Below are 13,033 nucleotides of genomic sequence, written 5' to 3'. Positions count from 1 at the left end.
TGCAGATATAGAATCGCCCCTACATAACAGTAGTCACGTGTTACTTTATAGCTTAGATGACATGGTTTTGATTAAGCAGATAATTTTTGGGGATTAAAATTATTAAAAGTACATTAGTTTAGTTTATATTACTTCTCTCAAACAGTACATACTATAGTATTTTCCGCCGCGCGAGGAAGCCGGACGGTCTGGGGCGTCTTGCACAGTCCGCGCGGCTTCCCCCGTCGGAGGTTCGAGTCCTCCCTCGGGGCACGAGTGTGTGTGTGTGTGTGTGTGTGTGTGTGTGTGTGTGTGTCGTCCTTAACGTAAGTTAGTTTAAGTTACATTAGGTAGTGTGTAAGCTTAGGGACAGATGACCTCAGAAGTTTGGTCCCATAAGACCTTACCACAAATTTCCAAAGAAGTATGGTATTTTCAACCTGACACAGTTTGCTATTCGTAGATATCACCATACGCGGAAGGGCGACAGGTAGTTTTTGCTGTCGTGAGAAAAGTCTTCCCATAAAAATTAATTACTATGAATCTGTAAATTAATTTGAATATTGAAGTGTTTATTTCTCTTCAGACATCTGATTAAACAAAATAGCTGCATGAAATTGTTGACGACTTCGTTGCCACCTGTTGACGTCTTCCCTATTAGTTTTGTCTTGTATTTTCAGACGGCTTTTGTTTAATTACTTATCTTCCGTTTCACCAGCACGAGAACACAGGCATCGTCAAAGATTCACCCTGCATTGCAAGTGTCAGAGTGCCACCAGCAATGGAGGTTGAATCTTTGACAGAGCCAGTCCCTTGTGCTGAAGAAATGTCAAACAAATATTGAATTGTTCGTCGGCTGAAGATCCAGAGACAATAGCCAACAGGCAATACGTCACCGTATCTGCAGACTTAACACGTAAAACAATTTACGTATTCTTAGTTTTTCAATATTTTAACAACAGTTTACTACACAGTATTCATTTCTTCAGTGAGAACAGTACTGAATTCCACTAACAGAGAGCCGAGTGCTGCAAAGGACACACTGTATTTAGGATGCAGAGTCGTCCTCTGCTTCTGTTTGTTGAGGGAAGGAGGTTTTAGGTATAATTTAATTATTTTAATTAGTAAGAAGGAGTGAAGGTACGTATTACAAAAATAGTTTGTTTGCATCTGTCATTACAATCAAAATTCATTTTATTACTGTTGATACATCATATTTTAATACTGTTTCAACTAATACGTTTAGAGTATAAAATAGGAAATTCCACTTCTGTTGTCAGTCAACCAGGTACAATGCTGTAGGTAAATAATATTATTATTGTGTGAATAACTATTCTGTGGTGGCTGCGAATTACTGCATGAAAGGAAGGAAGCAATATTTTCTGAAATTGTGTTTCCCTTTATTTTCCATTATTTTTGTTAGTATCACGTTAACGCAAAATATGTAATATTATGTGCTCTGCATTTTTTCAGTAAATAGATTAATCGAACAAATGTTTGTGACATTTGTGCCATAATTTTGGCACTAAACTTATCACATTTAGTACTGAACCGTCTGACTGGTGCTTTGTGACTGATGCAAAAAGTGGAAAGAAATTTACGTTTCACGTAAATCTTAGCTGCATTATATTTGCTTTGTGTAAATGTATATTTCGACGCTTTGTGCATCTCTAACTGTCTTAGTATAAAGTGCTTATATTTGCTACTATATCAGATTACGAGGGGTGAACGGCAAAAATCCCCGCTATTGCTGTGACAGGACTTTCTTGGAAACACACGTGTACATAAGAAATGTGTGGCAGACGCATCCATATTAGATGCGTGTCTGTGAATGAATTAAGATGTCCTGTGATGAATTCTCTGGTAGTTATTCAGCTCAATTTTTGACTGGGATACTAGCAACACTTATGGTGCAGACATTACGAAAAGACATTGCTGTAATGTATGCCAGTGAAATCATTGAAGTGTTGGATGGAAGATGGTCCATAGCGACATGCTGAGATCAGCACATCACTGGCGTCTAGCCGTAGAAGGCGTGGAACTGGTACAGGGCTGGAGAACGCACTGCAAAACCGTGGTGGGTTCTGGTAGGTACGACGCCGGAGCGTGAAGCCAGTCCGCCCGTGTGTGCAGTGTGGGCGACTGTGTCCTGCAGAACCATGTCAGCCAGTTTCTCGCCAGTCATTACGATGGCAGCCGTTGGGTTGCTATTGGGAACCACAGGGAAAACAGACGCGTCGGCCACGCGCAATGCTCTTATGCCACGCACCCTCAGTCGCTCGTCCACGACAGCCATTGGGTCGTGCGGCGGGCCCATCTTGCAGGTCCCGGCCTGGTGGTGCTCGGGACCTGTGGCCGTTCGCACCACACACCGCCAGTACTCGTCCGAATCGAAGGGGACCTTCTCACATCCCTTCGAAGGCTTGCTGTCCAGACGGAAGCCGAGCTTTTTCAGTGGCGGAGTCTTAGCCATGCGCTGTACGAGACGGATGCCGTCGATCAGCACGTCCATGTCGCGTTTCTCGCGAAGGTAGTTGGGCTGCAGCTCTGGCGGCTGCAGAGGGTCTGCGCTCGTGAGGCGCACGTGCCCGCGGCTCCGCGGGAACAGGTTGGTGGGTCGCGCCCTCACGACGCGCGGACCGCACTTGCCCGAGTCGCCCGCCTCGCACTCTCCGTCCGCTCCCGTTTTCGAGCAGCGGCAGTTGTAGCCGTCAAAGAAGACTTGGACGTCCGGCACGCCGTTGGACGCGTACTTGCTCAAGAAGAAGCCGGTCACCTGCGTCAGGCCAGTGCTCGCCAGCGTCCCGTTGCGGTACCGCAAGAAGTCCTGGACGCTCTTGTTGGAGAGGCATCTCGTGAAAGGCTCGTCTGTGAGGAAGGGCACTGCGACCGATACCTGATTGTGCAGGTTCCTCCCGACTCCGGGCAGGTCCAGAACCACCGGGACACCAAACTGGCGCAGATGCTCTTTGGGCCCAACACCAGACAACAGGAGGAGGTGCGGAGATCCGATAGCGCCAGCAGACAGGATGACCTCCCTCAGCGCCCTCGCCTCCTTCAGCTGACCGGCGCTGTCGACGAACTGGACTCCGTACGCGGTGCGTGTGGCAGGGTCGATCAGCACTTTGGTGACGTGAGCGTTGATTACGACTCGCAGACCGCTTCCCGGAGCGCGTCCCGCCGAACGCAGGAAGCAGCGGCTGGGCTCGTCCCGCAGGCCGTCCAGAACCATCATCTGGGCGCGGTTGATGCCCGTCATGTTGAAGCCGTTGAGGTCGCCCCTCCGGTAGCCCATCGCTTCGCCTGCCTGTATGATCGCCTCCGTCATGGGTGGCGCGTGTGGGAAGAACTGCACCGCCATAGGACCCGAACTTCCGTGGTAGCCTGGATCCACCTGGTCGAGGTTCAAGTTGCGTTCACCTTTAAAACAAAGAGATGGAGTTTTCAGAAGGTTTAACTCACAGGTAACTTTTCTCTGAAACAAAATCAAGGAAAACATTTCGTTGTTAAGAAGACGGTTAGCGATGGGGCTACATCTTTTATCACAGGCAATTAACTTCCGTCATGATGGGGCAAGCAACAGTTACTAATTCAAAGTATATACATAACAACAAGATTCGTAGAAGACATGGATAACTGAACACAGAACGTATAAAATAAAGACACCGCACTGTTGTTTTTCTGTTTGGTAGAAACCACTCTCACCTACGTTTGCTTCCGCCAAGGTTATAGGTTGATTATAGCTTAAGGTAACAGGCGGTTGAGTTGCCCAGAAGTAACGGGTAAATGTTACAATAATTCAACTTGACCAATTATCTGCTTATTAGTAGTTTAATACCCGTATTTTGTCCAGTGGACAAGATATTAGATGTTATCATAGCAGTGGCTTTCAAAGAACCAACTGACGGCGCACCATATATCATAATGCCAAATGAATGGGTGCTTAATAACGGTCGCATCAAGTTTCGTATACGATATATCATGCTCTGTTTCGAGGAAGGAAACAGTAAAACACTTCTAAAGAAACCTTTCAGCTAGTGATACACTGGATTTGTCCACAAAGTGAATTAAAATATATATTTCATATTTTTCGAGCTGTCGCAGAAAGAGCCTGGCTTTGAAAGACGGCTAGTAATATTATTTGTATTACGATTTGCTGTTATGTATAATTTCACCACCAGATGATCTAGCAGTTAATCTGCAATAATACTGCAGATATTATCTAAGTTGTTTCCGTATAATTCGAACATACCAATCACAGACTAATTCCTTATGTAAATCCATGCTTTATTACTATCGTTTGTTATCATCATCAATATCGTTGGCTATTAATACAGCGAAGCACCTGTACATTTTTGGTAACTTCTATCTTATGGATCGGAAATTTATTTTTACGTAGTGAAATCGCCGATTACTATACAATATTGACAGCTACAGACGGCCAATTTCTTTCAAGTGCCACACAAAATTTCTATGAAATATAATTGTAAAACCTCGATAGCAGAAACCTGAAATTCTCAGGATAAATCATCTTTACATCGAAGGTCTGTATCGACGGCAGTAAATTAGAACAGTTTATTAAGTAATTGAAATGTCTTAGCTGTGACATCATTTACTAAGAAACATGATTGGGACACAGCACACAACATATAATATTTTTCAAAAATGCCTTCCATAATATATTGCACTCTGGCAAGGCGCTACAGAAACGACGATAACTAGAGATCAATCCCAGTTTTAGATAGCTGAACTGAGGTTCCCACTTGCCATTTAGGACCATGCAAAACAATCAGACAACAAATGTAATGATAATGAATCAAAACAGGGAAGAATAAGCTAGTTTACGTTCTGCATCCACTGGAAGACGTGTTGAGAAACGTCTTGATAAAGTTGAGGCTGTTTTAACTGTGTCAAGTAACAGGGTCTAATCACCGTGTAAACTGGGTCAAATATAGTTTGTTGCCCTTTTTTAATTCTGATGGTGTGTCGTCCGCTATGACGGTGAACGCATTATAGAAGTTAAGATAGACGCAAAACCATTACGTTCATTCGTGATAATAATTTTTTTTGAAGCCGTGCAACTGTGCCATCGATGATTTAAATAATAAAATATTCCATCAGCTACTTTTTTTTCGTGGGTAGCACGATGCGTTTAACGAATTTATTCCCATTATCAGCTGGAACTATTTGCATTGGTATTGTAAGTGATGTCTGCATGTGTGTCCTTCTGTTCTGCAGTCGTCTCTTTAAGGGTTTACTGCACTGAGAACATCGGGAAATACAGTCTAAGACAAAATAATAGAAAAATAAAAAACTACGCACCACGAAGGAAGTATCCGAATGGGACGGAAATCGGGAGAGTAATGTGTATGTACAGATCAACAAATGATTACAGTTTCAGTAGAACTGAATGATTTGTGCAAGGGAAAAAGCTTCGCAGATTGAGCAAGTCAATAATACGACGATACACCTTTGACGCTTACACAAGCATTTATTATTAGGCTTGTCATTGCTTGACAGAGTTGTTACATGTCCTCCTGTGGGGTATCTTGCCAAATTATGTCCAACTGGTGCTTTAGATCGTCAAAATTCCGAAATGGTTGGAGACCCCTGCTCATAATGCTCCAAACGTTCTCAACTGGCTAGAAATGCAGGGACGTTGTTGGCCAACGTAGGGTTTGATATACACGAAGGCAAGCGGTATAAACTCTCGCCGTGGACGGACGACTTTTATTTTGCTAAAAATGTAAGCGCAGGATGGCTCGCCAAGAAGGGCAACAAAACGGGACGTAGAATGTCGTCGACGTACCGCTATGCTGTAATGGTGGCGTGGATATCAACCAAAGGGGTCTTCCTATGAAATGAAATGGCATTCCACTCCTGGTTGTCTGATTGTTCGGCAGTCGATAGTCAGGAGTGTTTCCAGACATTTCTTCGGCCTGAAATCTCATTCACTGGAGTAAAAGTCTCCTCGGTGAAGAGTCACACTTCGAATTTATCCCCCGCCCCAGACAGCGATGGTATACCAACCCGACAGTCGTGCGCTAAACGGTGGGACAACCAGAAGTGATGGTCTTGGGTGTCATTTCTGTTCATAGCAGGATCCCTTTGGTTTTCATCCGCGGCACCCTTACAGCACAACGGTACGTCGGCGATATTCTACGCCGAGATCTGTTGCCGTTGATGGAAAGCCATTCTGAGCTAACTCTTCACCAAGATAACGCCCGCCTGAACACCGCGAGAGTTTATGCTGCTTGTCTTCGCGTTTGTGAAAGACCTCCTTGGCCAGCAAGATCGCCAGATCTCTCCTACTGGAGCATTATGGGTAGGGCCTTCCAATCATCCTGGAATTTTGACGATCTAAAGATCAAATTGGACAGAATTTGGCATGATATCCCTCAGGACGTCTCTCAAAAAACTCTATCAGTCAATGCCAAGCCCAATAAATGTTTGGATAGGGGCCAGAGGTGTACCAACTCTTTATTGATTTGTTCAATTTGGGGAAGTCTTTCTCTTGAATAAGTTATCCTATTTTTCTGGAACTTTATTCATTTGTTGGTCTGTACACGTATATCACATCTACCAATTTCCGTCCCATTTGGATAATTCCTTCGTGGTGAGTCGTTTCTTTTTTGTCTTAGAGTGTATAAATCCTGTAATTTTTTATACGATAATTGCAGAGAATAATAACTTTTATGTGCCTACTTACAGATTCTGCGGCTCATTCATTATGTAGAAATTCACACACATGCAAATCATCATTGACGCTGTTTGTTTATCTAAAAACAATATATGGTACAAAGATATTTCGACAATATGGTTTCCCAAAATATCTGTCTATATCTACGTAGAGAAATACTCTGCGGTGGTTCAGTGAACGCTCTGCCAGGCACTTCATCTATACCTACGTGACTACTCTGCTATACACAATAAAGTGCCTGGCACAGGGTTCAATGAACCACCTTCAAGCTGTCCCTCTACCGTTCCACTCTCGAACGGCGAGTCGGAAAAACGAGCACTTAAATTTTTCTGTGCGAGCCCTGATTATTCTTATTTTATTGTGATAATCATTTCTCCCTATGAAGGTAGATGTCAACAGAATGTTTTCGCAGTCGGAGGAGAAAACTGGTGATTGATATTTCATGAGAACCGCCTTTGTTTTAATGTTTGACACTTCAATTCACGTAACATGTCTGTGCCACTATCTCCCCTATTTCGCGATAATGCAAAACGAGCCGCGCTTCTCTGAACTTTTTCGATGTCATCCGTCAGTCCCACCTGATGCGGATCCGACGCAGCACAGCAATACTCCAGAATAGGGCGGACAATTGTAGTGTAAGCAGTCTCTTCAGTTGACCTGTTGCACCTTCTAAGTGTTCTGCCAGTGAATGGCAGGATTTGGTTTGCTCTACCCATAGCATTATCTATGTGATCTTTCCAATTTAGGGTATTTGTAATTGTAATCCCTAAGTATTTAGTTGAATTTACAGCTTTCATATTTCTGTGACTTATCGCGTAATCGAAATTTAGTAGATTTCTTCTGGTATTCATGTGAATAACTTCACAGTTTTCTTTCTTTAGGGTCCATTGCCACTTTTCGCACCATATAGATAACTTATATAAATCATTTTGCAATTTGCTTTGGTTATCTGATGACTTTCAAGACGGTAAATGACAGCATGATCTGAAAACAATCTGAGACGGTTACTGAGATTGTCTCCTATGTCGTTAATATAGATCAGGTACGATAGAGGGCCTATAACGCTTCCTTGGATGTGTTCCATTTTTCATGGCTACGTCAAGCTGTCACTTTTAACTTTTCTCACTAACATCACTATCTACTTACATTATCGATTACGACTTATATTCTATTTTATACATTTTGGCAGCATGTCAAATAGTCATGAAAAAGTTTGTGGGTATGATTTTCTATGTCACTTTACTTACATTTTCCGTCCTGTTGTGCGTGTTCCTGTCCTTCATTCGTTATTGCGTCCGCTTTTGTCCATTTACATATTGCACTCTCATCATTTCTTCCACTTATTTTACAAAACGAGATTTGAGCAAACATTTTCGCCTCCTTACTCAACGACTGCCGCTATTTTCTTGTCGCTCACTGTTCAGTGACGTGCTAGTGTTTGATTACAATGTTTAACGTGAGGAAAAGTGTTTGTGCAACTAAAGGAAAAGGATTGGAGTTTTCATAAGTCAAAGATCTTAAAACAACCTAAATTCAATTTGCAAACACGTATAAAACGTCAACAGGAGCCTGTAACCCGATCAAGATGATCCTAAAATAACCATAATAAATCCATACGTATGTCCATTTCTTCATACCTTCCTCTCAATATTTGCACGAAAATAGTACGAAATAGAATATAGACGGATAATTGATAATTTAAGTAGTCAGTGGTATTAGTGATAAAAATTATAAGTGACAGCTCTATTTAAAGGATGTAATCTACGAAAAATTGTTCACTTTTGACCGTATCCCAACTGTTTGGCATGCTGTACTGACGTAATATATTTGTTACAAATTCTTATATCGCGTAAACAAACCGTGTCAGTGACGATTTACGTGTGGTTAAATTTCTATACGATGAAGGAAGCACAGAAACTGTAAGTAAAGACACGAAATTAGCAACAGCATTGAAGACGGAATTAATCTGAATAAACAGCAATAACAGGTTTATTGTATCCTACGAACGGTGTTCTTCTACTGCACCCACGTCCTTCTCCGGTAGAGAATCACTGCCCACATCCAACCATCCTAGACATCCCATTATAAGGGAAACGAAAATTTAATTCTAATGGTTTGGAATTCGATAATAGAAAGAGAAAAGGAAGGAAAAAAGTACTACAAGAACAGGGGGAACAAAGATATGGGAAGTCATCTGGAAGAATTTTGTACAATTGTCGGTTTAACAATTGTAGCCACTTGCGTTAAGAATCATGAAAGAGGGCTGTGTACGTGAAAGAAACCTAGAGTCATCTGGAAGTTTTAAATAGATTACATAGTGATGAGACAAGGATTTGCAAAGGAGATTTCCAGGGGCTCTGACGACTCTTTACTGGTTGTAACATATAAACTGCAGACCGATACTGCTTAAACTGTGAAACTGTCGAAAGCTGGACAAACAGAAGCAACCAGAAAGTTTAAAAAGAGGGTTACACACCAAGTAACTGAAATAGTTAAAAGGAATATGGCAGAAAATATTTGCCTAGCTTAGAGAGGTGAAATAATGAAGACCGCAGAGGAACAACAAGGTGAAATGATAAACCCCACTAGGAATCTTTGGATAACACGCGAGATATTGAATTCCACTGACGAAAAGAGAAAATATAAAAATGCAACAAATGAAGCAGACCAGAGGAAATTCAGTCGTCTATATAACTGAGATTGACAGAAAATACAAAACAGCAAAGCAATAATGGTTAGATGATAAATGGAGAGTTGTAGAAGTCTGCAAGACTGTGGGAAAGATAGATACCAACTACAAGAGATTTGAAGAAGTCTTTGGAGAAAAGAGAAGCAGGTGTGTATGAGCATCAAGAATACAGAATACAAATCAGTAATAAGCAAAGAAGAGAAGGTTGTAAGGCAGTGGAATATATAGAACAGTTATACAGGGGGGACGAACGGGAAGTATATGAAAATGAGATAGAAGACATGATACCATGAGAAGAATTTGATGGACCACTAAAAGATCTAATTCAAAGCAAGGCACTTGTAGTAGATAACATTCCTTCAGATTTATTGAGATCCTTGGTAGAACTACACATGAAAAAAATTATTACTCATGGTATGCAAGGAAATCACAGAGGAAAATGTAAAGAAGGCAGTTGCTTACGACTGTGAATATTATCGAACTATCAGTTCAGTAATACTTACACGAATTATTTACAGAATAATGGAAAGAGTAATAGGAGTCGATCTCGGGGTTACGGAGAAATGTATAAATCCCGGAACTCGCGAGTATGCTGGGTGAATCACTTGAAACTGGCATCGCAAGTATTGTGGAAATGAAACGTGCTATTGATGTGCAGTTCTCACAGAATGGATTGAGGGTCAGGAGCTGGTATTGTTAGCCAATCAACAGAGTATAATAATACTTAGAAAGTGTACATTTGGTGCAAACATACATTTTTTAAATGTAGTTGTGCCTATTGACATTGTTGTTGTTGTTGTTGTTGTGGTCTTCAGTCCTGAGACTGGTTTGATGCAGCTCTCCATGCTACTCTATCCTGTGCAATCTTCTTCATCTCCCAGTACCTACTGCAGCCTACATCCTTCTGAATCTGCTTAGTGTATTCATCTCTTGGTCTACCTCTACGATTTTTACCCCCCACACTGCCCTCCAATGCTAAATTTGTGATCCCTTGATGCCTCAAAACATGTCCTACCAACCGATCCCTTCTTCTAGTCAAGTTGTGCCACAAACTTCTCTTCTCCCCAATCCTATTCAATACCTCCTCATTAGTTACGTTGACATTAACAAACTGAATGTAGGGAAAATTAGAGTGTTAAAGGTGTTCGTTACAGTACGCTAGTGCGAGCCTTTTTCTAGATATCGTACTTTTAAAAGATTCCACACTGATACTTGTTTGTGCCATTCAACCTGCGTAGTTTCTATGTACAACGTTGTTATGTTTTTTTTTTTTTTTTTTTTTTTTTTTTAGTGTGCTTCTGTATTCCCTGAGCGCATTGCGACTTGCTAGTCAGTTGGTGTATGACAGACCAAATAGTAGATCGTGAGTGGACGATGGGATTTGCCAATGTAAGAAAAGTTGACACGGACACGGTGCATATAACGCGTAGGAAGAATGTAGTTAGTTGTACGGTGCACATGGCAAGACATCCCAATAGACGTCTACGATCCGGCAAATATTTATCAACCTCTTCAAACAGTTACGTGAAAGTGGTAGTGTAACGACTGGACAACGTAACAGAAGGAAACAAGTGATTACAAAAGAGGGGGATCTTGCTGCTGTTGCAGCTGTCCGCACCTTAGCTCCCGCGCAATCGCACGAGGAAATGGCATGAGTAACGCAAGTGTCCTGTGTATTCTTCATCGACACAGGTTGAAGTATCACATCTCTCTCCATTAAGAGCTACATGGAATCGATTTTGAAAATTGAGTTAAGACATGGGCATTAAGACAAGATACTCCAGAGGTATCATGCATTTTGTTTAATCACGAAGCCACGTTTGTCAATCATGACCAGGTAAACCATAGAAGCATGCACTATTTGGTCTGCTGAAAATCTCCTTTGGCGTCGTTAGATGGAACGTCAGCGTCCATTGTGTGTAAAAGTGCGGTGTGGGATACTGAACCATCAGCTCGTAGTCCCGTTCTTCATAGACAGAACTATGAACGCGCACAAGTATCGCAGCCTTATAACAGACCATCTTCCGCGGATACTAGAAAATGTTCCCCTGCAGACAAGGAGGAACCTGTGGCACGAATATGATGGCTGTCCAGCCCACAGTGCACGAAGTACTGCAGCCCGTAGAACTTTAACTGTGGGGTAAGCTGAAAGACACCGCCTGCAAGGACATACCAACTGTACCTGATGACATGCTACGATGTACAACTGCAGCCTTCTTAGAAATCTCCGCTAAAATGTTAAAACGTGTGCTGCAGCCGTTCCATACCAAGCGGAAGCGTGTGTTGCCACTGCCGGCGATCATTTTGAACACAACCTGTAACGGTCAACTGTCTCGTTACTGGTCAGAATCCACATAAGTGGACTATGGACTTGTGTTATTCTTTAGTGCGTGGTACCAGAGGTACTGTACAAGTGTCACTATGGGAACTTTTCAAAATACGATACCTCGTAAGCAACTCGTACAAGAGTCTTGCAAGGAACACCACTATCGTTCTAATTTACCCTACATTTAGTCTGTTAGTGTCAATACGCATTTTTACATTTAAAGAAGCGTAAGTCTGCAAAAAAATACAGTTTTTAAGTATTATTATAAGCTGCTGGTTGAGTAACAATACGAGCCCCTGACTACCAACCCATTCTGTGAAAACAGCAGAGCACTAGCACTTTTCACTGCCGCAATATTTCCGGTGGAAGTTTTAGGTCATTCACTTTGTATACAGACCCTAAGTCTCTTCTAAAAAGTCAAACTGAACAAAGTCAACGTGCGTTTACAGCATTTGTGGATTTGGAGAGCGTGTTTGACAATTTTGACTGGACTATATTCTTTCAAATTCAGCTAGTTGTGGGCAAAAATGCAGGGTACGAAAGATTTTCTACGTCTTATACGGAGAGCAGACTACAGTTAAAAGTCTTGGAACACGAAGGGGAAGCAGTACTTGAGGCGGAAGTTGAAACTTAAATTGAGTGTTATTCAAGCTGTTCATTACACATACTGTGAGGGAAACCAAAAAGAAATTTGGGACCTGAATTACGTTTGAAGGAGGAGAAAACTTAAGGTTTGCAGATGACATTGTTATTCTGTCAGATACTTCAATCGACATGGAAGTTGGGCTGAACGTAATGGATGATGTCTTGAAAAGAGATTGTAAGATGAAAAATCAACAAACGTAACTCAAGGGCAATGGAATGTAGTAGAATTAAACCAGCGATGCTATGGGAATTAGGTTAGGAAATGAGACACTAAAGCAGTAAATAAGTTTATAACTGACGGTGGTCGAAATTGAGAGTATATCAAATTCAAAATTTCAGTAGCTACTGATAGAAAAGCGTTTCTGAAAAAGGGATATATTTAAACATGCAATATAAATCTAGTTGTTAAACATAATTTCCTGAGAGTAATTGTCTTGCGAGAAGCTTTGTCTTGAAAGTAGCTTTGCGTGGAAGTGAAACGAGGTCTGTAAGCATAACATAAACGAAGAAAATAGAAGCATTTGAAATGTGGTTCTACGGAAGATTGCTGAAGATGAGAAGGGTAGATAGGATAACTAATAAAGATGTACTGAATTGAGTATGAGAACAAATAAATTTATGGCACACCTTGTACAAAGAAAGGGGTCTTTCGGAAGGACATATCCTCTTGTATCTAGAAATGGTAAGTGCGGGT

General features: G+C 41.7%; 1 protein-coding gene across 1 annotated transcript in view; it reads right to left on the bottom strand.

Annotated features, from left to right (window-relative positions):
• Window positions 1-1,153: 1,153 nt before the first annotated feature.
• LOC126234505 (glucose dehydrogenase [FAD, quinone]-like) overlaps window positions 1,154-13,033 on the bottom strand; it is a 176,829-nt gene continuing 164,949 nt past the window's right edge. Inside the window, exon 5 of the mRNA XM_049943198.1 lies at window positions 1,154-3,399. Within this exon, the coding sequence (XP_049799155.1) occupies window positions 2,000-3,399 (1,400 nt within the window). The 3' untranslated portion in view covers window positions 1,154-1,999. The remainder of the gene's footprint in view (window positions 3,400-13,033) is intronic.

The sequence above is a fragment of the Schistocerca nitens genome, chromosome 2 (genome assembly GCF_023898315.1).
Source record: "Schistocerca nitens isolate TAMUIC-IGC-003100 chromosome 2, iqSchNite1.1, whole genome shotgun sequence".
Lineage (NCBI taxonomy): Eukaryota > Metazoa > Arthropoda > Insecta > Orthoptera > Acrididae > Schistocerca > Schistocerca nitens.
This window is presented reverse-complemented; position numbering and strand designations above follow the sequence as displayed.